At 53.7% G+C, this 26,297-nt stretch overlaps 2 protein-coding genes across 2 annotated transcripts; both read right to left on the reverse strand.

The window, feature by feature from the left end:
* Nucleotides 1–1,085: 1,085 nt before the first annotated feature.
* On the reverse strand, nucleotides 1,086–7,167 carry KRT9 (keratin 9). The gene is made up of 10 exons (XM_030296162.1): nucleotides 6,535–7,167; nucleotides 5,342–5,424; nucleotides 5,067–5,223; nucleotides 4,631–4,792; nucleotides 3,785–3,910; nucleotides 3,436–3,659; nucleotides 2,805–3,058; nucleotides 2,680–2,769; nucleotides 2,433–2,642; nucleotides 1,086–1,339 (listed from the first exon to the last, which is right to left on the reverse strand). Exons 1-10 carry the CDS (start codon nucleotides 7,165–7,167, stop codon nucleotides 1,320–1,322), a joined length of 1,959 nt encoding a protein of 652 aa, XP_030152022.1. The 3' UTR covers nucleotides 1,086–1,319.
* A 10,348-nt stretch (nucleotides 7,168–17,515) lies between these two features.
* On the reverse strand, nucleotides 17,516–21,962 carry KRT14 (keratin 14). Its single transcript, XM_030295531.1, is given in 9 exon segments — nucleotides 17,516–17,613; nucleotides 18,174–18,220; nucleotides 18,314–18,434; nucleotides 18,437–18,533; nucleotides 18,625–18,750; nucleotides 18,856–19,017; nucleotides 19,184–19,340; nucleotides 20,146–20,228; nucleotides 21,432–21,962. Coding segments are annotated over 9 exon segments (1,422 nt in total).
* Nucleotides 21,963–26,297: the final 4,335 nt, after the last annotated feature.

The raw sequence follows: 26,297 nt of genomic DNA on the forward strand, positions 1-26,297 counted from the left end.
GGGCCAGCCCCCACATTTGAGTCTTTCCAGTCCAGGTGCCAGACAGGTGAGTAAGACTTCAAATGACTCCAGCCTGTGAGGCACAATGACACCAAGTGGAACAGAGGTGAGCTGTCCCCACCAAGCCCCCAAATCAATGTTATTGTTTTAAGCTTCCAAGCTTTGGGGGGTTTAACATCAGCTGTGATAATATCCGGAACACAGGCTGAGGGGCTGTCCATCCCTTGTCAGGAAAAGTAATTCTATATCAGGCTCATCAGAATCTTTGGAGAACATTGTTGGCTGCTGTCAACATTGTTGACAGGGATATATGTCAAGGGATATACAATATCCCTTACTTTGCCTTGGAGCTCTTTTATTTGGGCTATATTTTTTGCCATCTGTGAAATCTTCCAAAGCAAAAACCACACGGTGTTTGCCTTCTTTCTCTCTGTACCAGACACAGGACCTGCTAATAGGCTATGGCAGATTGTTTGCAAAAACTGGCCTCAGTCATTGCCCTCCCTATATCCATGTCCTTGCCCTGTGATTTTGTAGCTCCTCCCATCGAGAAGAGTCTATTTCCCCTGCTTTTGAATCTGGCCAAGGCTGGGAGTTGTTCTGGGCAGTAAGATAGAGCCAAAGTGACTACTCTGAGCCCAAGCCCCAAGAGGCCTTGCACACTACCACTCACTCTCCTGAGACACTTGCTTGAGCTAGCCAACTGGAGGATGAGAAGTATGTGTGTCATTCACCCCCAGCACCCCCAGGCAGCATGTAGCCAAGCCCCAGAGGCAGAGCAGCTAGCCAAATTGCAGTTGGCCACAGATGCTTGAAGGAAAATGGAACTGCCCAGTCTAAACTACCAACTGCAAAATCATGAGCTAAATAAATGATTATTATTTTAAGCCACTAAATCGTGGGTTGCTTTGTTACAAGCAAAAGTCAACTGATGGAAAACCTGACCAACACTTTGCAAAGTGGATTCAGTTGATTCTCCCTTCACCTCCTTTCTGTCCCTTCTTAATCCCAAAGAACAAATGGGTCAAAGTCCAAGTTTGATTTGCAGTAGGAAAGCTTTATTGGGAAATTGAGATCAGGCAGGAAGTGGGATCACCCCCAGACCAGACAGTTGGAAGAGAGGTCTCCCCAACCCTCCTAGGGGAGGGAGCCAGTGAGCAGCCAGAGGCACACATGCCCATTCAGCCCAGTCCCAAATGAGCCCTGGGACTCGTTGCCAGCCATCCTTGATGTCAGAAGGCAATAAGCAGGCTTTGTCGGGGGGCTGCCCGTCTGGGGGACACTCAGCTGAGGCGGAGCCAAAAACACTTACAGGAGCTCTAGTATCGAATCTGATAGCCTGTAGAGAGATGGAAGAGAGGTAAGGGTGAGAAGGGAGGACTTAGAACACGAGACAGAGAAGCCAAGACTTAGAGAAAGATAGGCAAACTGAGAGCGAGGAGACTGGAGCTCAAAGAGCTGGAAGGACCTTGGGGTCCTAGTGGCCCCCATCCAATTCCTAAAGCTCTCCTGCAGCAGCCCTGACTGATACTCTCCCATTTCTGAAGATGAAGTTTCATGAGCCTGGTCCCTCTTCCATTCAATAGCCTTATTAGTACATTTCTTGGATATTGAGGTAAGGATGGCCCAGCCTCTGCCCATACATGCACATCCATGGCCCTGTGGTTCCTCTTGTTGCACAAAACCACACCAGACACCCTAGACAAGGACAGCTTCCATGCACCTCAAGGTTTCTCTGAGCTAAACATCCCCGGTCATGTTACCCAGACTTTTTACTACAATTTCATATAATTCATAAAATTCAACATGCACAAGGGGAAACTTTCTCTGACCTAGAGACCACTTCACGGTGTGACTCTTACATTAGACTTTTCTGTTCAGTGTATGCCCCTTTAGATAGTTGCACCATATAACTGACTTGTATGAGCCAACCACTGACTACAGTACCTGAACCTCTTTTCTACCTGAAATGTTGCCAATCCAGGTCTTCCCATCCTCATGATGATGGAAAGTATTGGCTGTGGAGACCCACAGAGCTGAGTTCCTCATTTATTGATTGTATGGCCTTGAATAAGCTACTTCTCTTCTCTGAACCTCATTTCCCTTATCTCTAAAATGGGAATAATAATACCACCTCATAGGATGTGATGGGAAATATATAAGATAATGCACAATTTCCAACCAAACTCCTAAGCTATGGAGACTCAGGCCATGTAGATTTGGTCTTAGCCTCACCCAAAGGTTTGTCAAAATTAATGCTAATTAATAAATAAGGGCAAGTCTATAACACCTTACTAGAGACCTCCCTAAAATCTAGCTCTGTTCAGAGTATGTATCCCCTAGAGAAGCTCAAAGATACTCAAAAAGGGGTGGTACCATGACAGCTTAACACCCGTGCCTCCCTGACCCCATGAGCTAGAGTTGTCCCTTACCTTGTGTATCATCACATTCACCAGATTTTGAGGAAGAGGACTGGGACTGAGATGGTCTTCCACTTCCTCCTCCATAGCTGCCGCCACTTCCTCCTCCAGATCCACTTCCTCCTCCGTAGCTGCCGCCACTTCCTCCTCCAGATCCACTTCCTCCTCCGTAGCTGCCGCCACTTCCTCCTCCAGATCCACTTCCTCCTCCGTAGCTGCCCCACTATCCCTCAATCCACTTCCTCTCCGTAGCTGCCGCCACTTCCTCCTCCAGATCCACTTCCTCCTCCGTAGCTGCCGCCACTTCCTCCTCCAGATCCACTTCCTCCTCCGTAGCTGCCACCACTTCCTCCTCAGATCCACTTCCTTCTTCACAGCTGCCACCACTTCCTCCCCTGCCTCCACTTCCTCCTCCAGAACTACTTCCTCCACCATAGCTGCCACCACTTCCTCCTCCGTGGCTACCTCCACTTCCTCCTCCAGAACTACCTCTTCCTCCATAGCTGCCTCCACTTCCTCTTCCATGGCTACCTCCACTTCCTCCCCAGGATCCTCTTCCATGACTGCCTCCACTTCCACCGTGATATCCACTTCCTCTGCCACCTCCAGAGCGCCTTTGTCCAGATTCATGAGATTCACTGAGAATGAAAGATAACACAGAGAGAAAATGAGAGACCCCACTACATATACAAGGATGGACCTGGACAGAGTCAAGACCCAAATGTGAATCTTCCTGAGTTTTCCTTCTGCAAGCTAGAGGACAGACTAGGCTGGCACCACAGCTGGAAAGGAGAGCCTCCCTCTCCCTGGAACAAGGAGTAGTCCCTTTTCTCATTGTTACCAACCTCCTTTCCCAAAGCCCAGATGCCCTGAGCTCCCCCACCAAATGAAGAAGTCCTCAACCCATAAGACCCTGTGTACAGGAACTTTCCCAACTGCCTGTGTCCAGAAAGACAGATGAAATGTCAGGGACTTATAAATTCCTAGGGATTCCACAGAATCCTGGGGCACCTACAAGTCCTCCTGGCCACCCTCAAGGAGGCTGCGGTAAGTCGCAATTTCCTGCTCCAGCCGTGTCTTGATGTTGAGCAGAACGCTGTATTCCTGATTCTGGCACTCAATCTCTCCCCGGATCTCAGTGAGCTGAGCCTCCAGGTTACTGATCTGCTCCTGCAACTGCTGCAGCTGGCCACAGTAGCGGTTCTTGGTGTCTTCCAAGGACTTCTCCAGGGCCGATTTCTAGGGGGCATGAGGAGGCTATAAGAGGGATGCTACATCATAGCTCCTCCCCTTCCCACTCCTGGGGATTATGTCAAGCCTCCTGTGCCTCACGTTGGCAGAGGCTCTAGAGCAGAACGGCCAACCTTGCTGAGATGAGACTGCAGCTCAATCTCCATCTCCTGGACGCTGTGCCGGAGCTGGGTCACCTCCTTGTTGCTGGACTCCATCTCCCGGCCACTATTCGTCACTTCCTGCTCCATCTGGCTCATCTGAAAACCCAAGAACTCAGTGAGAACCAGTCTGGACCAGAAGCTGCAATGGAGAAGGTTCTGCCCCACTCACCCGGACCTTTGCCTCCAGGACCAAGAGTGAGCCAAAACCAAAGACAAGTTATCCTGAGTCCTGGGTCTGCTAGCCAGCCAGAGTAATCCAATTCTCTCAACTTAACATTCCCTCTCAGCAAGGCTCTAAGATTCTTCACACTTGTCCCCAAACCACCTTTCTAACCTCATTTCAAACCGACCCCCAAACACACACACACACACACACACACACACACACACACACACTAGAGATCATGCCCTCATATGCCAGGGTCGTGTGGTAGGCTCTGGAGGCTCAAGGAGAAAGGAAGACATCAGAGAGCTCAGTGTGGTATAAGAGGCACACCACGCACCTCTACTGGGGGGTCTGATAGCACGTAGATTTACATGAGTTGTTCATGCTCTGCCTTTGTTCACACATGTAATAAATTGTGAGCTTCTTGAGAGCAGCAATCTTATTGGCTCATGTCTGAGACATTAGGACTTCACATAAAGCTGTCACTGACAAGCCACTCAGTAATCATGTTTGTGGGCAATGACTGAAGCTGGATGGAGGACAGCTGAACCGAGAGATGGAGGGGTGGGAGGAGAGAGGGATGGGGTGGAGGAATGGAGGGATGCATGGAAGAAGGAGAGAAGGTTGAATGGGCAGCCCGCTCTGCTCACCTGAGTCTCATATTGCTCTTCAATGTCCCTACGGTTCTTAGCACTGATCCTCTCGTACTGCTCGCGCATGTCATTGAGGATCTTGGTGAGATCTTTGCCAGGAGCAGCATTCATCTCCACGTTGACATCCCCAGAGTTCTGCCCAGTCAGCTGATTCATCTCCTGCCAGGGATGATGGGTCTATGAGGTCAAGGGGTAGGATCCTCTCCACCACATTTTAGCCCTCCCTGCTTTCCCAGAGGTACAAAAAAGGGGCACAGTTGGGAAGGCAAAGCCCAACCACCACCATAGGCACTGCTAAGGAGGCACTGGGAGAGTGTCCTCAAAAGTCACGGAGAGGGTGTCTCCCAGGCAATGCCCCATAGCTGTCCCCCCATTGTCTCTGCACTTCCATTCCTCCCACTCCTCAATAAGCCATAAGTAGCCAGTATCATACATCCTCATGATTCTTCTTGAGGAAAATCAGTTCCTCCTGCAGAGACTCATACTGCATTTCCAGGTCAGACTTTTGCATGGTCAGATCATCCAGCACCTTCCGCAAGCCATTGATGTCAGCCTCCACTCCTTGTCGCAAGGTGCTTTCCATCTCATACCTGCAGACCAGCCATGGGTAGGAATGAGCAAGAGGGCACAAGTCCCTACTGGGACATTTAGAGCACTAGGGGGTGGAGAAAGATTGTTGACAGCAGAGGGAGTGGCAGCCAGACTCACTTCATCCTGAAGTCATCCAATGTCATGCGAATGTTGTCAAGATCCAGGAGAGTCTTATGGTTGCCCACTGTGGTGTCCAGAATCTAAAAACAGAGGAGATGGCATGGAGCCCATGCTCCTCTGCTATGACCCACTGCTGGGAAGGCAAGAGGCCAGGCAAAGCCATAAGAGATGATGGCCCCATCCGGGAAGATTATTAAAACATAGGAGAAGCTTCCAACAGCTGGTACCTGGCACATACCCCTCACAGACTTCAGCAAGGATGTTCAGTGTTACATTCATTCATTCATTCATTCATTTGGCAAATTAGCTAAACTGAGAGCTCCTCAAGGACAGAGACTAAGTCTGGTACATCACTTTGTCTGCCGGAGGCAACACTGAGGGTGGTCATTCACTAGATTGAGTGGATGAATAAGTGGATAGATAGAAACATGGCTGGATGGATGAGTGGGTATATAGATGAATGGGTGGTAGGAGGATGAGTAGATAAGGGCAGGTAGGGGGTATGGAAAAGTAGATTACTTCCATCCCTGGAGTTCTAGATCCTCTTCATCCCCTTAAACAACCAGCATGTGTGTCTGCGTCCAACTGGAAAGACCAGGACAGGCCCCTCTAGGAGCCCAAGAGAAGTAGGAAGGAAGAGATACAACTTCTAAGTTTCCCAAACTAGAAAGTTCGAAATTCTTAAAGAATGAGAGGAGAGACACGCACAGATTACCTCCTCTCTTGAGCCACACGATCTGCTCCAAACAGGATTTTTTTTTCATATCATTACAGAAGTTTCGAACCAACAGGGACAAGAGCTGGTCTGCCCATCCCATGCATTAAATGTGTAGGAGAACAGATCCAGAGAGGGCATCAGGTTTCCCAGAGAGGGCATAGTGAATTGATGGCAGACCCAGGACTGCATCACTGGCTCCCAGGGCAGTGCCTCCATCACTGTGCTCCCTCCACACTGTCTCTCCATTCCCAACTTAGGGTCAGGCCAAGAGGAGACCCCCCACAACCAGTCCCAGGCTCCCCCATGCTAACCTAAGCCTGTCCTCTCTTCTTCCCAGACTCTGAAAGTTGAAGAAGCATGTGAGTGTCTGTGTGTGTGTGTGTGTGTGTGTGTGTGTGTGTGTATGAGAGAGAAAGAGAGAGAGACAGAGACAGAGACACCAGGAGAGAAAGATCAGAGTTTCCCCACCTACCTGGTTCTTGAGGTCTTCGATGGTGTCATAGTAGGGGGAGTAATCCTTTTGGAAGGCCATGGGTCCCTGCTTGTTATACCACTCCCGGATCTTACCCTCCAGTTTATTGTTGTCTTCCTCTAGTGCCTGCACCTTATCCAAGTAGGAGGCCAGCCGGAAATTGAGGTTCTGCATGGTGGTCTTCTCATCAGCGCCCAGAATACCACCAGCACCACCATCAAAGTCACCGCCAAAGCCCCCAGATCCCCCAAAGCCTCCTGCAGAACCGCCACCAAAACCAAAGCCTCCTCCAGATCCACCCCCAAAGCCCCCAGAGCCTCCAAAGCCTCCTCCAGATCCACCCCCAAAGCCCCCTCCAGACACACCACCGAAGCGCCTGGAACCTCCACCGAAGCTACCAGCACTAAAACCACCCCCAGATCCTCCACCGTAGCTGGAGCCAAAACTGCCACCACCTCCCCTCCCACAGGCCCCGGAGCGCCCCCCTCCATAGCTACTGGAAGAGCTGAATCGGCCCCCTCCTCCAGAGGCCCCTGAGGAGCTGACGCGACCGAACGAGGACATCATGCTGCCCCCGCCACCCCTGGAGCTGCCTTGGCTCCGGTAAGAAGAGGAGAATTGTCTGCAACTCATGGCTGGCCCTGCTGCAGCTCGTGGGATAGGAGGCAGTCGTCAGAGCGCTGCTAGTTCCCGAGTGCAGGGTAAAGGGCTGTCCCCAAGGCTTCTTACTTATACCCCCAGCTGAAGGTGGCATGCCTGGGTGTGCCCTCTGTCGGCACCAGCCTCCCCCCACAGACCTGAAGGAGGTCTGCGATCGGGAGGCGGCAGTGCCGCCCAGGCTCAGCGTCCTTCTCTGACTCCCCGGAGGCAGCCCAGCCTCTCTCCATTGTGTGGGGTAATTTGGTGATATTAGGCTGTCAGGGGGACCATAAATCAGCTCTGCCGCCAAGGGGGTGACCTAGATCCTGGAGTTTGGTCTCCAGCCGGCCCGGCAGCAGGTCTGAGACTTAGCCCCTCTGGGATAGGAACTCCTAGGAGTAGAGTCTTCTCCCCCACTGATGGTTATCACTGTGTGCACCCCTCCCTGCTCCCACCTTGTGCCCACTGTGGGTGGGCTAGGACTGGGGGACCACGGGGTCATCCCCGAGGATGGAGGAGGCACAGTCCCAGCCCACAGAGAGCTGCCAGTGATGGTGGGAAGCCCAGCCCCTGCCCTCACGGAGCCCCAGACTGATGGGGAACCCGGTCCTTGCTCTCAGAAACCCCAGTGTGACGAAGGAAGCAAATGACATGGCAGAAAGACCACAACACAGCCACATGCCCACCAGCGCTCGGAAATAGCAAGCGGTGTTCACACAAAGGACGCGGGGAGAAAGACTGAATAAAGACAGTGGTACTGAGGCTGGCTGACCTTGGAGCAGGAAGGCAAGGGGCTCCACTGTCCTGATCCTTCAGCAGGGCCCAGCAGCGGGTATGGAATTGACCTTGGTTGACTGCCTAGTCCGTACTGAGCCCTGAGGGATACAGAGATGTGCGATTTCCCAGCCCTCCTGGAATGCGCAAGCCCCCTGCTCCTGGCAGAAGGTCCGAAGCGTGTTCTGGTGAGCAGGGCCAGGAGACAGCGGTAAGAAAGGCAGTGGACTCTGGTGCCAGACTACCCGAGGCAACCCCCGCTGCCCGCTCACGAGCTGTGTGACATGTGACTCTGCCACGTTATGTAATTACTCGGTGCCTCCGTTCTCTCCTCTGTGAAAGGATGATGTTAATGGTGTGCCCATCTCCTAGGAAGAGACGCTTGAGAAGGGCTCCAGAAACGGTTTCACCACCTCTGATCCTTCAGCCCCAGAGGCCCTCTGGACTCTGCCCCCTCCTGGATCTTTACCATCAGCTCGCAGCGGCTCTCCCTGCCTGGCTCAGTCCGGACTCCTCCCTGGGGAAAGTGGTCTTTCCCGACCTGGGTGTGACCACAGTTCTCCACTGACTTCCCTTCACCCCCAAGAGAAGGTCCACACTCTTGACACTCAAGGCCCAGGCCAATCTTTCCATTCCAGCCTGACCTGCTGCCGTTCCCCAGACCCCCTAACCAAATCACGCAACGCTGCCAAACACCCTTCAAACCTCAGATGATGCTCGGGGCTTCCAGTTTGCTCCAGTCCAAATATCCCTCCGTCTTTTCTACCCAGAGACTCCTACTCATCTCTAGCGAACCATCTGTGTGCCCCCTCCTCCGGGAAGCCCTCCTGCGTTCTCTCCCTCTGGCTTTGCCCTTCGCTCCATTGCAGTTTCCCGTGCTTATGCATCTTGTACTTGTCCTGGTGCCCAGCACCGTGTCTCGTCCAAGTAGGATCCCAACACACATGGAATAAAGGAACGACGACCAGTCATTCCAGTTAGGAGGTGCTAAGAGCTGAAAGAGAAATAAAGGTGAAAAGAGAGAGGCCGGGGTTGTCAGCAACAGCTTCTGGAAAAGGCAATGACCTCTGTGCTGTAGCTAAAGGATGCTTAGGCTTCACAAAGGACCAGTGCTTCTTGAGATGCTTTTAGGCAATGCAGAGACCCTGCTAAATAATAGAGTCACATGGTAAGAAAACATTCCCTTTTTCCATTTTTCAATTTTCTGATCAGTCAAGGAGAAAATCTCAACTGGACTCTACAGTCCCTTCAACACCCGTCTGTAACTGCCAACCGTTGTCTCACAGACCAAAGCTGGCCTTGGGCTCAGAACCTTCAGGAAGCAACAGTGTCTAGTTAAGTATTTATTTCCTTCCATTTCTGGCAAGTGATTCTGGTTTTCAATTTTTGCTAGTAATAGAGTAATAAAGGATTTCCTTCATAAACATGCATTTGTTGAAATGGGTTGGTTGAGTGCCCAACTCTTGATTTCAGCTCAGGTCATGATCCAAGGGTTGTGGGTTCGAGCCCCAAGTCAGGCTCCACACTGAGCATGGAGCTGCTTGGGATTCTCTCTCTCTCTCTCTCTCTCTCTCTCTCTCTCTCTCTCTCCCTCTGCCTCTCTCCCTTGCTCGCTCTCTCTTTCTCTCTCTAAATTAAAAAATAAGGGACGCCTGGGTGACTCAGTCGCTTCAGCCTCCAACTTTGGCTCAGGTCATGATTTCACAGTTCATGGGTTCGAGCCCCACATTGGGCTCTGTGCTGACAGCTCGCAACCTGGAGCCTGCTTCACATTCTGTGTCTCCCTCTCTCTCTGCCTCTCCCCCGCCTAGAGCTCTGTCTCTCTCTCTCTTTCAAAATAAATAAATGTTAAAAAAAATTTAAATAAATAAAATTTAGGGGTGCCTAGGTGGCTCAGTCAATTAAACGTCCGACTTTGGCTCAGGTCATGATCTCGCAGTCTGTGAGTTCGAGCCCCGCATCGGGCTCTGCGCTGACATCTCAGAGCCTGGAGCCAGCTTCAGATTCTGCGTCTCCCTCTCTCTCTGCCCCTCCCCCACTCGTGCTCTGTCTGTCTCTCTCTCTCTCCCCATCAAAAATAAATAAACATTAAAAAATTTTTTAATAAATAAAATTTTTAAAAAACATGACAGGTGAACAGATGTACCAAAATGCATTAACTATTTAAATGGGCAGTACGAAATATCAATATTAAATATTAAATAAAACATTAAACAGGTGATACATAAAATATTGAAGGCATTTCATGAATGCCTAACACACAGGAAACTCTTAGACTGAAGTCAGTGGCAAGTGTGTTCTTTGTAAACCTTTCCCTGGTTCCCGTCAAGCTCTGCTGGTGACCCCAGCACCTGCCATGTGATTGGAGCCCTGGGAAGGCCCCTTCCTTTTTACCTCCTCCCCTGATCCCCATGAGCTGCTGCCACTCTGGGATGCAAAGCCCAGGTCTCGGTGCCCGAGCTGGATGGAGGAGGGGTCGGGGCAGCCGGGGTGAACAGGGAGGCAAGAGCTAGCTGAGCAGCACTCTGGGGCCCTGCGCGTGCGTCCTCTGCAAATGCATTCGTGCTGGGGGCTCCTGAACGTCCGTGCCTGACTGTGTCGAGGCAGTTGAGACCTGCCTGCCTGACCAGAAGGTCCCAGCGGGGGCACCTCTGCCCAGATGGCTCTAGTGACAGACGACACTTACCCAGCCGTGTTCCCGAGCCCTCCAAACCCTGCCCCCAGCCACCTCCTCAGCTCCCCCAGCTCCGGGCTGGCCCTATCCCTCCCTCAGCTCAGAGCTGCAGGCTGTAATCCTCAGACTTCCATTGTGGCTACACAGGAAGGCCAGGTCGCCCGTGGGGACACCCAACTCCCAGGGGACCAGCAAGGCAAGGACTTAACAGGCCATGTGCTCCAGGTTGACTGTCACCTCTGGCTGTCCCCTGAATTTTGGACTTGTCTGGCCAATTTTCTGCCCGCACTGAAGGAACCCTGGCCACTGCCAGCTCCCCTCCCTTCCCTGGGTGCTAAGAGGTCCAGGCCTTTCTGCCACATCTGGGCCGCCCCTGCACATCTCCAGTGCCTGCCACCCTCTCCTGAGCCCTTGCTCTCTCTCTGCTCTCTCCATCTGGCACTCCTCACTGGGGCTCAGGGAAGCAGTGGTGTGGAGAGAGAAGGGGCTGCCTCCTGGCCGCACTCTCCCTACCCTGGGGCCTTGGCCTGTTTCTTCATGAGAAGCCCTTCCATACACAGCTGTCGGGGCCATAAAGACAGTGCATGCGTCAGGCCCGTCTGGAGGGGTCCCTGGATGAATGCCCAGCTACTCCCCATGTGCAGCCCTGCCCCCCACCCCTACCTGTCCTCTCCGCATCGGGCTCTACTTCCAATGCCAAGAGCAGCTTGCTGTACTGGACCACCCTACGGCCCGGAAATGAGGCCCTCCTCCAGGAGCCCCTGGGTGCCGTCCCTTCCCTCCCCCAAGTTCTCTGTCTGGCACAAGGACCCAGGCTGCGCGAGATCGGTTCAGGGACGGGGGAGGCTGCCAGATCCCTGGCCTTAGTGAGCGATTTCTTCTGGGCCATGTGACATGGCTCACTCTCCCACCCTCTCAGGGCCCAGGGGCTGCCCTCTGAGTCCCACCTCGACCACCTCCTGCAGGAAACCTCCAGAAGGTGAGTGAGAAATGGCCCACACACAGCCCAGGGCCCCGAGGAGGAGCGGCCCTGCCTCTGCCGCCCCACACGCAAGACTGCCACCTGTACCCGCGGTTCCAGCCCGCGCGGTGCAAGCCCTGCCTGCAGAGGGGGAGTGGGAGGGAAGGGGCTGCTGGGACTCAGGCAGGCAGAGGGACAGACAGGGAACCAGATCCCACCTGCGAGGTGTCCCCATAGGGCAGGTGTTAAGGGGACTGGGGGGATGAGGGGGCAAGGACAGGCTTCCACTGGCCACAAGAGCCCTGCTGCTTGCCTGCCACCAGCCGCTCACACCCCAGACTTGCTGTGTCATTGAGCCCCAGGTGGGGCCCAGGGAAGGCCCTTAGTCATCCTGCGTGGCTGCCTGGGCGTGGCGCAGGGGCCCGCCCCTCCATTACCTATCTAGGCAGGGACTGCCCGCTGGCTCAGCGCCAGGCGCCTGCACCTGTTCTCATTCTTTCCTCACACGTTAAGTGCCTGCCATCACCCCCACTTAACCAGACCCCATGACACCAGGGGTCATGGGCAAGGGTGCGAGGGCATACCTGGCAAAGAGGTTCAGGGCACTAGCTTTTGGAGCCGGACAGGTCTGAGTCTGAAGCCAAGTTCTCCCACTCAATTTGGGAAGAGTCGCTTCCCCTCGCTGAATCTCAACTTCCTCACTGTAAGTTTGGATTCATCGTTTCTTGAATATTTACTGTGTTCCAGGCATTGTCTTGAGTGCTGGGGATAAAGTGGTGAGCAAGCCAGACATAAGCCCTACCTACCTTCTTGGACAGTTATGGGATAAAACAGACCCTCAAGAATAAAGGTATATAGGGGCACCTGGTGGCTCAGTTGGTTAAGCACCTGACTTTGGTTCAGGTCATGATCTCATGGTTCGTGGATTCGAGCCCCGTGTTGGGCTCTGTGCTGACAGCTCAGAGCCTGGAGCCTGCTTTGGATTCTGTGTCTCCCTCTTTCTTTGCCCCTCCCTTGCTCTCACTCTGTCTGTCTGTCTGTCTCTCTCTCTCAAAAATAAATATTCAAAGAAAATTTTTTAAAAAAGAATAAAGGTATATAATTCAAAACTGGGGTGAGTACTATTGGTAGGAAAATGGGGAGCACATGACAAAGGTGTGACCCCATCTGGGAGATCGGGGAAGGTCTCTCTGAGAAAAAGACACTTCAGTGAAGGTGAGTAGAAGTGTCCTCGGGAAGATATAGATAGCATGTGCAAATGTCCTGAGGTGGGAAGAAGCAACGTGACTGCAAAGGCAGAAGGCCAGTGCGGCCAAAGTGCAAGGTTTAAAAGAGCTAATGTAGGGGCGCCTGGGTGGCGCAGTCGGTTAAGCGTCCGACTTCAGCCAGGTCACGATCTCGCGGTCCGTGAGTTCGAGCCCCGCGTCAGGCTCTGGGCTGATGGGTCGGAGCCTGGAGCCTGTTTCCGATTCTGTGTCTCCCTCTCTCTGCCCCTCCCCCGTTCATGCTCTGTCTCTCTCTGTCCCAAAAATAAATAAACGTTGAAAAAAAAAAAAAAAAAAAAAAAAAGAGCTAATGTAAAGCTGCTGGTGTAGGACCAGCACCTAATGGGACATTTTCCTGTCAGTGGCATTGTGCCTGTCCCCTACCTTCCCCCGGAACCTGGTGGACAACTTGGGTTCTCAGTCCTCTCTCTTATTATCAGTCTACCCCTCTGGTCTGCTGAGCCCCTAGTAAGACCAAGGACCTATGCTCAGTGGGACCGGGAAGGAGAGGACACAAAGGTTGGAGGATCATGATTTCTTCCATCAGGAACTTCCACGGCTCCAGGTAAGACCCCCATTGCTTTGCCTGCCCTATGGTAATCTTCACAATTAATCCTCACAATGGTTGAATGAGGTAGATACTAACTTTTAAATCATTTTACAGGTGTCTAAATTGAGGCTCAGAGAGGCTGAGTGTCTTGGGCACAGTCACAGAGCTAAACAAACAGAAGGCGGAACACGGTTTGTCCTGCCGTGAGTGGGAGCTAAGATGAACACGGGCTCAGGGCTCCCTCTCCCAACCTCACACGCCTTCTGGGTCTCTCTCTGCTTTCCCCCACTTTGTCTCTCTCCTTGTTTCCGTCTGTCTCAATTCACCCCCAAGTTCCTCCACATGTAAATTTCAACAACTATGTATGAGGGAGGGAAGGAAGGAGGGAAGGAAGGGGGGAGGGGGGGGAGGATCCTCACTGCTTAATCCCAGCCCAAGGCCTTCATTGTCTTCTCTCTCTCTCTGACTCTGTATGCATTTGTTTCTATCTCTCTTGTCTTTTTCCCCTTTCTCCCATGCCAAAATGCCCCCAAAGTTCGTCAGAATACCTCAAAGGAAAAGGCTTCCTTTCCCCGGTCTGGCCCTACAGCTAATAGTGCCTCACAAGAAGGCCCCGGCAGGAAAGTGCTGGCCCAGCAAAGGACAAAGGAGGAGCTGCTCGTGTTTGTCCTATCTGCCTGAAGCCAGGCCATTGCCCTGGAGTCCCTAGCGTCCTCTTGTCCCCTCTGTGGCAACATCTAAGCTCAGTGAGGTGGGCCAGGCCGGGACATCAGGACGTCCAGCCTCCGGGGCCTCAGGCTTCCTTGGGGCTGCCCCCTCTGACGCTAGCCTATAGGACTAGTTGGCTACGTTGCCCAAACCAGGTCATCTGTGGCCTCGGGGAGGGGCCTTTCACCAGATCCGATAACCATAGGGAGATGTGCCAGTTGGGCCTGTAGAGTTCCCAGGGCACAGTTAAGTTCCTCTCACAATAAAAAGTCAAGTTTCTCCCACAAACTAACGAGGACCCAGAGTTTCAAGGTGGGCCTATCCCATAAGACAGAAACCTCGGAGTGAGTTGGGAAAAAAATTCATGCTTGTCCCCTGGGGCTCTCAGCTCCATCCCCTGCCTGAGAGAGAACACACAGGAATGGAGCGCAAACCTGGTCAGGGACCAGAGGCCTGAGCACCGGGTCCACTTTCAGTCTGTATGACCTAGAGCAGGCCGCTGTGGCCCTAAGTTGAGGAGGTTGGAAGAGCCGTCTCCCTGACTCTCCCAGCACTGCCCTTCTGCGCTGTGCGCTGTGCGAGGGCGGGGAGAGAGGATCGCTCTTCCCAAATTGCGGAAATGGAGCCAGAGGGTCACGTGACCTGCCCCCCCCCCCCCCCGGGCCTCTAAGAGGCCATTCCTCCTACCTCCACTAGACTGTGCTGTGGAGTCACTTTCTCGATTTCCTGTCATTCTCATCTGGGGTGGTGGGAGGGGAGGCAGTCTCGCCATTGTCAGAGTGGCTGACCCAGGTCTTCGGGTGTGTTCTTGCGGTGCCAGGCCTTGTGGGCAAGAGCACTGGTCAGCAGCAGGGCCCAAAGTGTTGACTCTGCTCTTCCCAGTGGGGTGTGATGGCAGGGGACCCCAAGGAGGGGTGGCCTCCATGAGGGACTCTGGTAGGCAGTTCCACCTGCTCTTTTCTCTGGGGCCCCAGATAGGGTGGAAGTCCCTCGAGGCCCATGTTTGAGCTCCTCGCTTCCCACTTCTGACCCTGCTGTCAGCCAGGTGGCCTCCAGCCGCCATCTTTACTGTCAAGCAAGCCCACACCCCCTACATTCCCTCCAAACGTCAATAGCAACCAGTCAAGAGAGGAGGAAGCTCACCCCACCACCTTCAAGTCTAAGAAATCTCACATTCTATATTCCTCTAAGGCAAATCTCTTTTGGGGGTGGAGAAGCTTTAATCTGCCACCACCTCTAAGACAGAGTGATGTCTGGGGATTCTTATGCAATCTGGAACATTCTAGGCTTCAGTCTTCGTTGGCAACCGCTGAAAGGTTTTGCTCTTCGTCCAGGTCCGTGTGGCCTCCCAAATGTGAACTTTTCCCCGGGTTTCTGCCACATGTGAGCTCATCGTCCAGCTGGGAACACTAGACCCTACAGTCCACCATCCTCGGGGGTAATGTGTGGCCCTCTGCACCAGGGCACTATCATTCTTAGGACCACCAAACTACCCCTTCCCAGGATCCAAGGAAATTTTCCAAACACCTCCTCCCTGAGTGGCCTATCCTCACATACCTCCAAAACTAAGCATCCGTCCCCAAAATGACACACCCTCCCCCAGAGATCACCCCAGGTAAACTCTTCCTAATGACAAAACTCAGGTAAAAAGACATCCCAGAGTTTCAGGAGCACAAAGCAGGCCTCTCTTCCCTGGGGTGAAGATGAGGTGAGGAGAAATCAACATCACTTCATTCCAATTCCTAACAACTCACCCTTTTACTGTACCATTTATAGAGCACTATGTGCCAACCACAAAGCTAAACTCATTGCCTGCATGAGATCATTCTATCTACCATTGGCCTTATGTGGTAAGGATTTTCATTCCCCATTTTGTAAAAGATGATCTTGTCCAAACTCTTCCATGCTAGTCAGTGTGGGAGCTGGGACTCCAACTCAGGGTGTCTAATTCCAAAACCTAGGCTTTTAGGTTCCTTGCTCTCAAGGACTAAGTCTTTCTTTAACCCATGCCCCATCCTTGGCTCCCCCGAGAAGTTTCATTCACACAAATGAATGAGCCAAATGAATGAGCTCTTGAAACTGACACAGTGACTAGTCAACTCTTTCCTAGCTCCGGGCAATGAGCCCTACCCACCTCTGGAATTTTCACTAGCACTCAGATGATCTTCCCCTTCCTCCTCCTTTTCCAGCTCCCTACAGAAAAGAAAAAAAGACACTTCCACCAGAGAAGTCTCCTGCAACCTACAGCCCAGGTTCTAACTGTGCATTTACTTGCTGGGTTCTCATATTAACTGCAAGAAACAGAGTTCCCCACGCTTACTATGTAAGTGGGGAAACAGACTCTCCGAGATCACAGAGATAATACAGAACAGAGTCAGGGTTAGAATCCAGTCTGTCTGTTCCCAAAGCCTCTAAAAATGCCCTCATCGTGGATGGCAAATCACCACACACGAGAGGTAGCTCCCCCAATATTACTCACAGCTGTGCCTGAGCCTGCACTGTGCCAGGTTCTGTGCTGGTGGCCTTACGTGCATTCTTCCAGAAAATCCTCACAAAAAGCCCATGAGGTAGGTACCGTCATTGTGCCCACTTTATGGATGTGAAAACTGAGGCATGGAGATGGTAACCAACCTGCCCTACGTCAACTGAAAGCAGGCAGTTTCTATCCCAGCTCTAGAGACAAGAGCAGGTGGGATGGAAGGAGACAACGTCTCAGTAAAGCGAGAGTTCTTACTGGGTTTGTGGACCTCCACTGATGAGCCTTAGGGGACCCAGGAACCTCATGAATTATGTGCAAGTGTGTGTGTGCTTATCGGGCTGGGGGAGGAAAGAATATCTATAGCTTTCAGTATATTCTCAAAGAAATCCCCGATGACAAAACTGTTAAAAAAAATCTTTAACCTGCTGCAGTGCCTGGCACACAAAAGGCACTCGATGATATTGGTGAATAAACAAACTAATAAATAAATGAGTAAACACATCAGTGAGTGAGTGAATGAATGAATGTGCCTCCATGACCTTGGAGACACCACAAACGACCTAGTACACACATCCATCTCTATCTTTTGAGATGGTGAAAGCCATTCCAGGACCTGAGCCCAGTCCGCCCCCAAGCCCTTTTTCCCAGTCCCAGAGGCCACAGCCAGGTGTTAATGACAGGCTTCAAAGAGAGGCTTCCCCCGCTTTCTCCCCACCTCCACTCCTGACAATGACCAGGTAGAGGCGGGAGCTGTGCAACTCAGATAATGAAGCTTTATTGAATGCCAGGAGAGGGCAAGGGTGAGGCAGGACTCAAGTGTGAAGTTCTTGGGGGGCAAGAAAGGGGATTCCCTAGTGTGGTCTGTATCCACACGGCGGGGGAGCAGCGGGGGGGGGGGGTTGCTCCTAGGCCTGAGCAATGCTGAGCAGCCTTAGTTCTTGGTGCGAAGAACCTGCTCGTGGGTGGACACCACCTTGCCATCGTGCACATCCATGACCTTGGTGCGGATCTGGCGACTGGAGGAGGTCACTGGGGAAGAGGGGAGAGAAGGTGTTACCAGCAGAGGACAGGCAATGGAGAAATCAGGAGTGGGGAGACCAGGGAGTTGGGAAGACTTAAGCAGACTATCTCCCTGTTGCCCTCTCCCCTGATTATCTCTTCACTCACTGCTCTTATCCCAGCACTGATCCCATCTGCACAGTTTTTTCAGCCTAGAGCTCCCGAAGGTAGGACAGAGTCTGTGTCCTCAAACTGGAGGCTCCTAAGAACTCAGATCGGCTTGGTTCAGTCCAGATCAACCCAAGTGGACTGGTCTTGAAGGGAAGACCCATGTGGTGTCCTGTCCGTGGTGCTGACCATCAGAACATTGGAGTCTGCCACAGACACCAGGTGACAGAAGTAAAAAGTGGCGGCCACTAACTCCTAGCCCTAAGGAAGGTTTATAAAATGGCTTCTTCTACCCAAGTAGGTTTATAAGGGATCTTGGGTGAGAAAACTCTAACTCAACCCCTCAAAAAGCCAATTCTCTAGACCTGCTGGGAGACAGGAAGTGGTCACGAGTCCAGTCTTGATGAGAAGGAAAGTCTTACCGTCTCTGGACGACTGAGAGCCAGAGGAGAACTGGGAAGAAGAGAGGCTATGAAGACAGAAAAGGGCAAGGTCATTAGACACATGGGATACAGCAGGTGAATAGTGGGGGCAGGACCGGGAAGGAGGGCAGCGCACTCACTGGGCATCCTCGCCCTCCAGCAGGCGGCGGTAGGTGGCGATCTCCTGCTCCAGCCGCGTCTTCACGTCCAGCAGGATCTTGTACTCCTGGTTCTGCTGTTCCATCTCGCAGCGCAGCTGGCCAGCTGCCCCTCCACGCTGCCGATCAGGTCCTGGATCTGGGCCAGCTGCACGCAGTAGCGGCCTTTGGTCTCCTCCAGGCTGTTCTCCAGGGATGCTTTCTGTGACGGAGGGAAAGATCAAGGATCAGTGAGGGTAGTCACTCCCTCCCTCCCAGTCCTGGATCAGATCCAAGCCTGCCAGCTCCCCTACCATGCTGAGCTGGGACTGCAGCTCGATCTCCAGGTTCTGCACGGTGCGCCGGAGCTCGGAGATCTCGCTCTTGCCGCTCTGCACCAGCTCGCTGTTGGTGGCCACCTCGCGGTTCAGCTCCTCTGTCTGCAGAAAAGAAAAAAAAAAAATCATTCACGCTAGAAGTTCCTGGAAGGCGGGTCTCCTGGGTCCCTTCCCCACCCCTCCCCCTGCCCCTGGGATGACACCCACCTTGCTGAAGAACCAGTCCTCGGCGTCCTTGCGGTTCTTCTCCGCCATCTTCTCGTACTGGTCGCGCATCTCGTTCAGGATGCGGCTCAGGTCCACGCCGGGGGCGGCATCCATCTCCACGTTGACATCTCCACCCACCTGGCCTCTCAGGGCGTTCATTTCCTGCACAACCAAAGAACGGTCCACAGTCAGGAGCCATGGCGACATGGCAACCAGCTGGGGTTCCCTTCTCTCCGGTGATCCTGGCCTGAGCATTGCCCACACCACCGCCACCCCATCTCAATCCCATCCTTTCCCTCCCAGCTTCATCTTCTAAGCTGGTTCTCACCTCCTCGTGGTTCTTCTTCAGGTAGGCCAGCTCCTCCTTCAGGCTCTCGATCTGCATCTCCAGGTCGGCCCTGGCCAGGGTCAACTCGTCCAGCACCCTGCGCAGGCCGTTGGTGTCGGCCTCCACGGTCATCCGCAGGTTCAGCTCAGTCTCGTACCTGGAATGATCCAAGACAAGAAGAATGGGACGTCCATCCTGGCCACACTGAAGGCTTTGTTCTCTGCCCCCTGCAGCTTCTTCCCATAGCTGGCACGCTGTGGGTGGTTTAGGGAGTCAGTTTTGAAAATGGCGTGGTTGGGCACAGCACCCATTGAGGACTCAGATCTGAACACTCCTGGGGGCAGGGAATAAGGCAGTTCATTAGGCTGCAGAATTCAGGGAGGAGAGACGCTTCTGGCCTCACAACCAATAGCACACGGGCCTCCAAATGTGACTGCCTCCTACACTTCAGGGGCAGGTGGAGGAGTGGGGAAACCCTCTCCCTTAAAGCAATGGCACCCAAACCTGGCCAAGGATCAGAATCACTCAGGTAGCCTGTTAAGAATAACTGAATCAGGGGCGCCTGGGTGGCGCAGTCGGTTAAGCGTCCGACTTCAGCCAGGTCACGATCTCGCGGTCCGTGAGTTCGAGCCCCGCGTCGGGCTCTGGGCTGATGGCTCAGAGCCTGGAGCCTGTTTCCGATTCTGTGTCTCCCTCTCTCTCTGCCCCTCCCCCGTTCATGCTCTGTCTCTCTCTGTCCCAAAAATAAATAAACGTTGAAAAAAAAATTAAAAAAAAAAAAAAAAAGAATAACTGAATCAGAACTCCAGGTTGGGGCCCAGGAGTTTTGTATTTTTACAAGCACCCCAAGGGGTTTTCATGTGGCCATCCTGGCAACCGGTCAGCCCTGTTTAGGGGACGCTGCCCCAAAAATACCCCACCCTGGGGAGATTGGACATCCTGAGTCACTGCTGCGAACTCACTTGGTGCGGAAGTCATCAGCAGCAAGGCGGGCATTGTCAATCTGCAGGACGACATTGGCATTGTCCACGGTGGCCGTGAGGATCTGCAGGTAGAGAGGGCACAGGTCGTCAGCCAAATGGACGTCACTAGCCAGACCTCACTGCAGCCTGCATACATCAGGCCTTTGCTTTCCTGCTCTCACCTGAGTCTCCCCTCCTCCCAAAAACCTTTGCCACAGCAACCTAAAGGGTAACCCCTGATGGCCCAGCTTCGACCCACGACTTTGCTGACTCCGGGTCAGAAAAAGATGGATAGAAAGAGCCCTGGCCTTGGAACCAAAAGCCCTTGAGTTATAGTCCTGGTTCTACCACTGATGAGTCTCAGGGTCTCAGTTCCCCTACCCACACAGTGGAGGAGTGACCTAAGGTCCCCAAGTCTCCCTTCCTGGTCTGAATTCTCTTTCTGTACAGGCCAATCTGCCCATCTTCACACCTTCCTTTTAAGCCCGCAGAACATGGGACCTCAGGTGTGGCTTTCCCAAAAGAGGAGACCCCACTAGCCCAAGGGATGAGAAAAGAAGAAGCAGAAGAAATACTGAACCCCGGACTGGCTGCAGTCCTCTCCCTCACCATCTAATTTACCTAATCCACGTGAGGCATCAGAGCCAGGCACGAAAGGAAGCAGGATCGGCGGGGAGGGCTCCCAGGGTGAGGTTGGGGCAGGGGGTTGGGGCTGGAGTCAGGTGATACAAGTCCCCCAGGCTCCCTCCTGTGCAGGACACGTAAGGCGGGGCTCCGCTGATCGCCTCTCTGGGGTTTTTGTGCCCACCTGCTGGTGGGGAGGGGCGCCGGTGCCAGGGCTCACGGGCGGCAGCCGCCACAGCCCAGACTAATGAGCTAATGAGTGGTTTGGGTGTCTAGCCTGGTCCCGTTACAGCCTCGCTCCTCCCCTGTGCTGGGGAACAGGTAGCTGCCTCCTGTATTGGCAAGTGGGCACACGGGTTCTGGCCTCAGCTCTGCCATTGATTCGCAGGCCACAGCACCTCTCAAAGCTCTGACTCCTTCCCCTGTAAAATGTAAGGCTAGGAATCCCCAGGCTCTCACGGTCTACGGTCTGGAGCCCCGAAGGGCATGAGCAAAGCGGGGAGACACTGACTGGCTCCGCGGGGGGCGTCCAGAGCCAGAAGAAGGGATGCGGGGTTGGCGTCTGCCCGGTCTAGTAATCTAAAGATGCCAGTGGCCTGAGGCATCTATCGCTCCAGAGCGAGGGAGCTAGAATGGCAAGTCCTGCCGCCCGGTCCACACACCTTGTTCCTCAGGTCCTCGATGGTCTTGAAGTAGGGGCTGTAGTCCTTGGTCTCAGCGGGCCGCTGCCTCTGGTACCAGTCGCGGATCTTCACCTCCAGGTCGGCGTTGGCCTCCTCCAGGGCGCGCACCTTGTCCAGGTAGGAGGCCAGCCGGTCGTTGAGGTTCTGCATGGTCACCTTCTCGCTGCCCACCAGGAGCCCGTCACCACCACCGAAGCCACCACCGAAGCCAGCACCAAGGCCACCTCCAAAGCCACCTCCAAGGCCACCACCATATCCTCCACCGAAGCCGCTACCCAGGGCCCCACCAAAGCCGCTGCTGCTGCTGAAGCCGCCTCCGTAGCCGCCCCCCAGGCCGTAGGCCCCCCCAGAGGAGTAGCGGGAGGAGGAGACCGACAGGCCCCCGTAGGCGCTGGGGGCCCGGCAGGACCCTCCGGCCAGCACGGAGGACATGCGGCTGGAGCCGCCCCCGATGCCGCAGGAGCCCTTCATGGAGCTGGAGGAGGTGAACTGGCGGCTGCAGGTGGTCATGATGCCAGGAGGGAGGTGAGTGAGCGAGCGAGCGAGCGAGGCGGCAGAGAGGAGAGAGAGGTGCTCAGGTAAGTTGGAATAGGAGGTGGGTGCTTTATACTCCTGAGTAGGGGGCGGGCCTGGCATTTTCCATTCCCCTTGGCTTTCACCACCCACAGGCCAGTGCCAACTCCCAGTCAGATCCCTCCTCTCCCCCGCCTCATCACGTCTGTCATATTTTACTGGAAACTCATTGTTTAGGGTGTTTTTGGTTTCTTGTCCCGCCAGGTGTGATTCACATAAGGAGGTGTGGGCCTGCAGGCTATACTTTCCCATCTGGCCCTGGGAGCCGCGGCCCTCAGGAGCCCGCGTGTTGGGCTCGGCCAGGCGGCGGGGAGCAGGACGTCTGCCCCAGAAACCTGGTGACCTGTTCTCCCATTAATGAGGTGGGCCTTTGACATCCATCCAGACATCACTCCAGGTGGCTCCTGGCTGGAGAAATGCCAGCATGGCAAGGCTACGTTAGCCACAGTGATGCCCCCTCAGCATTACCATCTATAAAAAGAGAGAAGTTCTCGGGGGGTCCTCCCAGATGCGACCCGCTAGGCTGTGCCGAGAAGCCTGTCCCATCCCCGGAACACGCCCAGCCAATCAGCTGGCTCGGGCTTCCACCCTGACACCCCCATTAAAGGGAAATCTAGGCAGCTTTTCCCCAACCCTGAGCACAGACTCTAAGATCCTCCACGCACCTGTGGATGGGCCCATGGCACTGGCTGGCCAAGAGCAGGTGGCCAAGGGTGGGGGGGGGCCTCACAGGCACAGCCAGAGACGTGCTAAAAGAGCATGGAGTCAGACTGAGTCTGGGCTCTGCTGTGTGCCCCTGTGTGACCTGACATTTCTCCGAGCCTCAGTTTCCTCACCGTAAAGTGGGAGTAAACATCATCCACCCTGCCTACTGCAGAGTCAGCTCCGAGACTCCAAGTGGCAGTGTATATGTGAGGGTTTTATAAGCCAGGTACGGCACGAAGTCTGGTTAGCATTGTTGTAGCCTCGTCTGGCCACAAAGAGGGTGCGCAACAGCCCTGGAACAGGACAGGAGAGCCTTTTTGCTTCTAGCCCCAGGTGTCTCCAGGCCCCCAGGGCAGCGGCAGTGGGAGAGGCTGGCTCGGGCACCCTGGTCTGAGCCCCTTGCGTTGCTGGCCCAAGAGATTTGGGGGTGGAGAGGCAGTGCAGGCACTTGGGAGTGTACTCGAGGGTCCCTGACTCCTGAGACCCTGAGGCTCAGGGGGACATTTCCAGGGGTCCCTTTGGTTCTGCCTCGGAGGCTTGCATATTGGGACCTCAGCTGCCCCCACGTCTCCCGGGCAGCCTCCAGAGGCACCCCCTCCAGCCACACCCGCCTTCCCGCCAGCCCCTCAGCCCCACGGACCCCAGCAGGCATGTTGGGAGGAATGCAGTCGTGTCTGGGGCTGCCTGACGCGTCCCATCTCCCCAGACAGGCCCCAACAGACCCCGCTGCAGGCTCCAGCGCTCTTCCTGGGATCAACAGCTCCCAGGAGGGAAGCGAAGCCTCCCTCTCCCCGCCACTCTGGCTGCCACCAAAGCACATGCCAAGGGAGCACCCCCTCTCCGGGGCTTAGGAGCTCAGAAGACAATGCTGAGACAGACACTTGAGGCTGTGGGCTCCCCAAATCTGCCGCCCAAGGACTTGCAAGGATGAGTAAGCAAGGGCCCCGCCTTGCCCCACCCACCCCTGACGGACACTCTAATCTCCTTCCAGGGAATGGTCCCCCACCCGGCCCAGCCCTACAACTACCCCAGTGAGAGGCAGCAGGGATTTTGGCTGAGGGACAGATGCATTTGTTAGGAGGCATACTGCCCTTGGGTGGGGCAGGGGGGTACCTACCAGAGAAAAATGCAGCCTCCACAGAGACATGCGGGACAGGAGTGGGTGCAGAGCCCAACACCAGCTTTCTCTGTGCTGCCCACCACCCTGTCTCCCTCCACGGCAGGAAGCCACGAATAAAATCCCTAGAGCGCAGGACGTGGGCAAAGCTCTCCTCCCCCAACCTTCCACCTGATTCGGTGGAACCCAAAAGAGGCTCCTTCCTTGTCCACCTCCAAGGGAAATCCAAAAGTAAAGAGCACAGGGAACCAGTGACATGTACACTCACGCACACAATCTAGGAAGAGACTTTTGCCAGCCCTCCTTGCCCCTCCGGACCCCAGAACCCCAGCCTGGAACACAAGTCTGAGGTCCCCCACCCCTTTCCGGCCAGCGCCCAGGATTAGACCCCTGGCCTCGATCCTGGGACTGATCTCTGCAGACGTGGAACTAGGCACAAATGGTCCAGTCTGGTGCTCATGACATTGGAGGAGAGACAGCTTTCTGGACAACAGGGATTAAAGGGATGAGGGCTTGTCCGCTGGGCCCCAGACTCCTAAACAAGCTTTAAGTGGGCACCATGACCTGGCCCTCACTCCACCTACCCCAAAGAGGAGGGGGCCAAAATGAGCCTAGGGTGGTGTCTCTTGTGGTTGGTGAGTCTTCCTGCCAGCCTATGGAGGGGAGGATCAATGCCAACCCAAACAGGTGAGGCGGCAGGGCCAAGCGGCCCCCCACAGAGCCTGCATTGTGTGCTGAGGATGGGCTGGGCACCAGGGGATGGGTTCCTAAGGAAGGAGGGGACCTAGTGACAGCCCAGTCTGAGGAGAGAGGCACAGCCCCAGTCTTCAGAGCCCTGTCTAATGGAAGAGACTGCCCCTGCCCTTAAGAAGCCCCCAGCCTGAAAGGGAAGAGAAGTACGCATCAAAAGTACTTAAGACATGGACAAGCATAAGAAAAGCACAATTCGTATGTATTCATTTCCTGGGACCGCCGTGATAAATTACCCCAAGCTTTGTGGGTTAAAACAACAGAAGTGTACTCTCTCACTGTTCTGGAAGTCCAAAATCAAGTTGTCGGCAGGGTCACACTCCGTCTGAAGGCTCCAGGGGAGAACCTTTTCTTACCTCTTCCAGCTCCCGGTGGCTCCTTGCAATCCTTGGTTTGTGGTGACACAACTCCAATCTCCGCCTCCGGCTTCACATGGCTCTTTGTGTCTGTGTCTCTCTCTGTTTCCTTTTCTGTCTCTTCTAAGGACACGCATTGGGTTTGGTGCTCACCCTAACCCAGTGTGATCTCATCTCAATTCTTACCATAATGGCATCTGCAAAGACCCTGTTTCCCAATCAGGTCACATTCTGAGGTTCCAGTGGATGTGAATTGGCGGGGGGGGGGGGGGGGCACTGTCCAACCCACTACATGTGTAACGGACCAGGAACTGTCCACATCGCAGCAGGAGTGGTGAAAACGTGGTGGATGAATGACTGTGATAAGATGCGGGCAGGGCCAATCTGGAAGGCTTCTGGGGGCAGCTGTTAGCTCAACATAGAAGGGTGCTGGGGAGTGGGCAGCAGAGAGACAGAATTCTCAGGTGTCTGGGCCACGGTTCCCACCACCTAGTTTCTCTGGGTCCTTCACATATAGACAGCTGCTCTGGAGGAGAGCTTTTTTTATTTTTGTTTTAAAATTTTTATTTTGAGATAATAAAAAGTTGTGAAAGTAATACAGAGAGTTCATATGCGCCCTTCACCCAACTTCCCCAATACAATCATGTTACATAAATATTGTACCATGATTCAAACAAGTAAATTAACATTGACCCAATGCTATTAATTAACTACAGAGTTTACTTGAATTTCACCAGTTTTTCTACTAATATCCCTTCTCTGTTGCAAGATCCCACCCAGGACCCCACATTCCATTGGTTGTCACGTCTCCTTGGTCTCTCCCAATCTATGACAGCTCCTCAGTCCGTCCTTATCTTTCATGACCTTGACAGTTTGGAAGGCGACTAGTAGAATATCCCCCAGGTTGGGTTCTCCTGATATTTCTTCATGATCAGATTGAGGTTATGCATTTTGGCAAGACAACCACAGACATGGTGTGTCCTTCTCAGTGCCTCAGCTCAGGTATGGAAGACATTAATTGAATAGGTCTTACTGCTGTCCATTGGCTAAGGTAGTGTTTGCTGGATTTCTCCATTGTAGCGTTACTGTTTTTCCCATTGAAATTAATAAATACCTTCAAGAAGATACTTTGAGACTATTCAACCATACTGTTTCTCCTTCAACTCCTTTTTTTTTTTTTTTTTGGACTAATTCTGCATCCATTTGTGGTGGGAAAGAGCTCTTGATACCCAAGAGCTCTTCATCTTAAACTTAAGTGAGCTTAAGACCCTCATTCGCCCTGGACTCCTTGAAGGAATGTGGCTTTTAAGAAACACATTGGAGAAGGAAATCCAGGCCCAAGAA

The sequence above is a fragment of the Lynx canadensis genome, chromosome E1, assembly GCF_007474595.2.
Source record: "Lynx canadensis isolate LIC74 chromosome E1, mLynCan4.pri.v2, whole genome shotgun sequence".
In the NCBI taxonomy this organism is placed as follows: Eukaryota; Metazoa; Chordata; class Mammalia; order Carnivora; family Felidae; genus Lynx; species Lynx canadensis.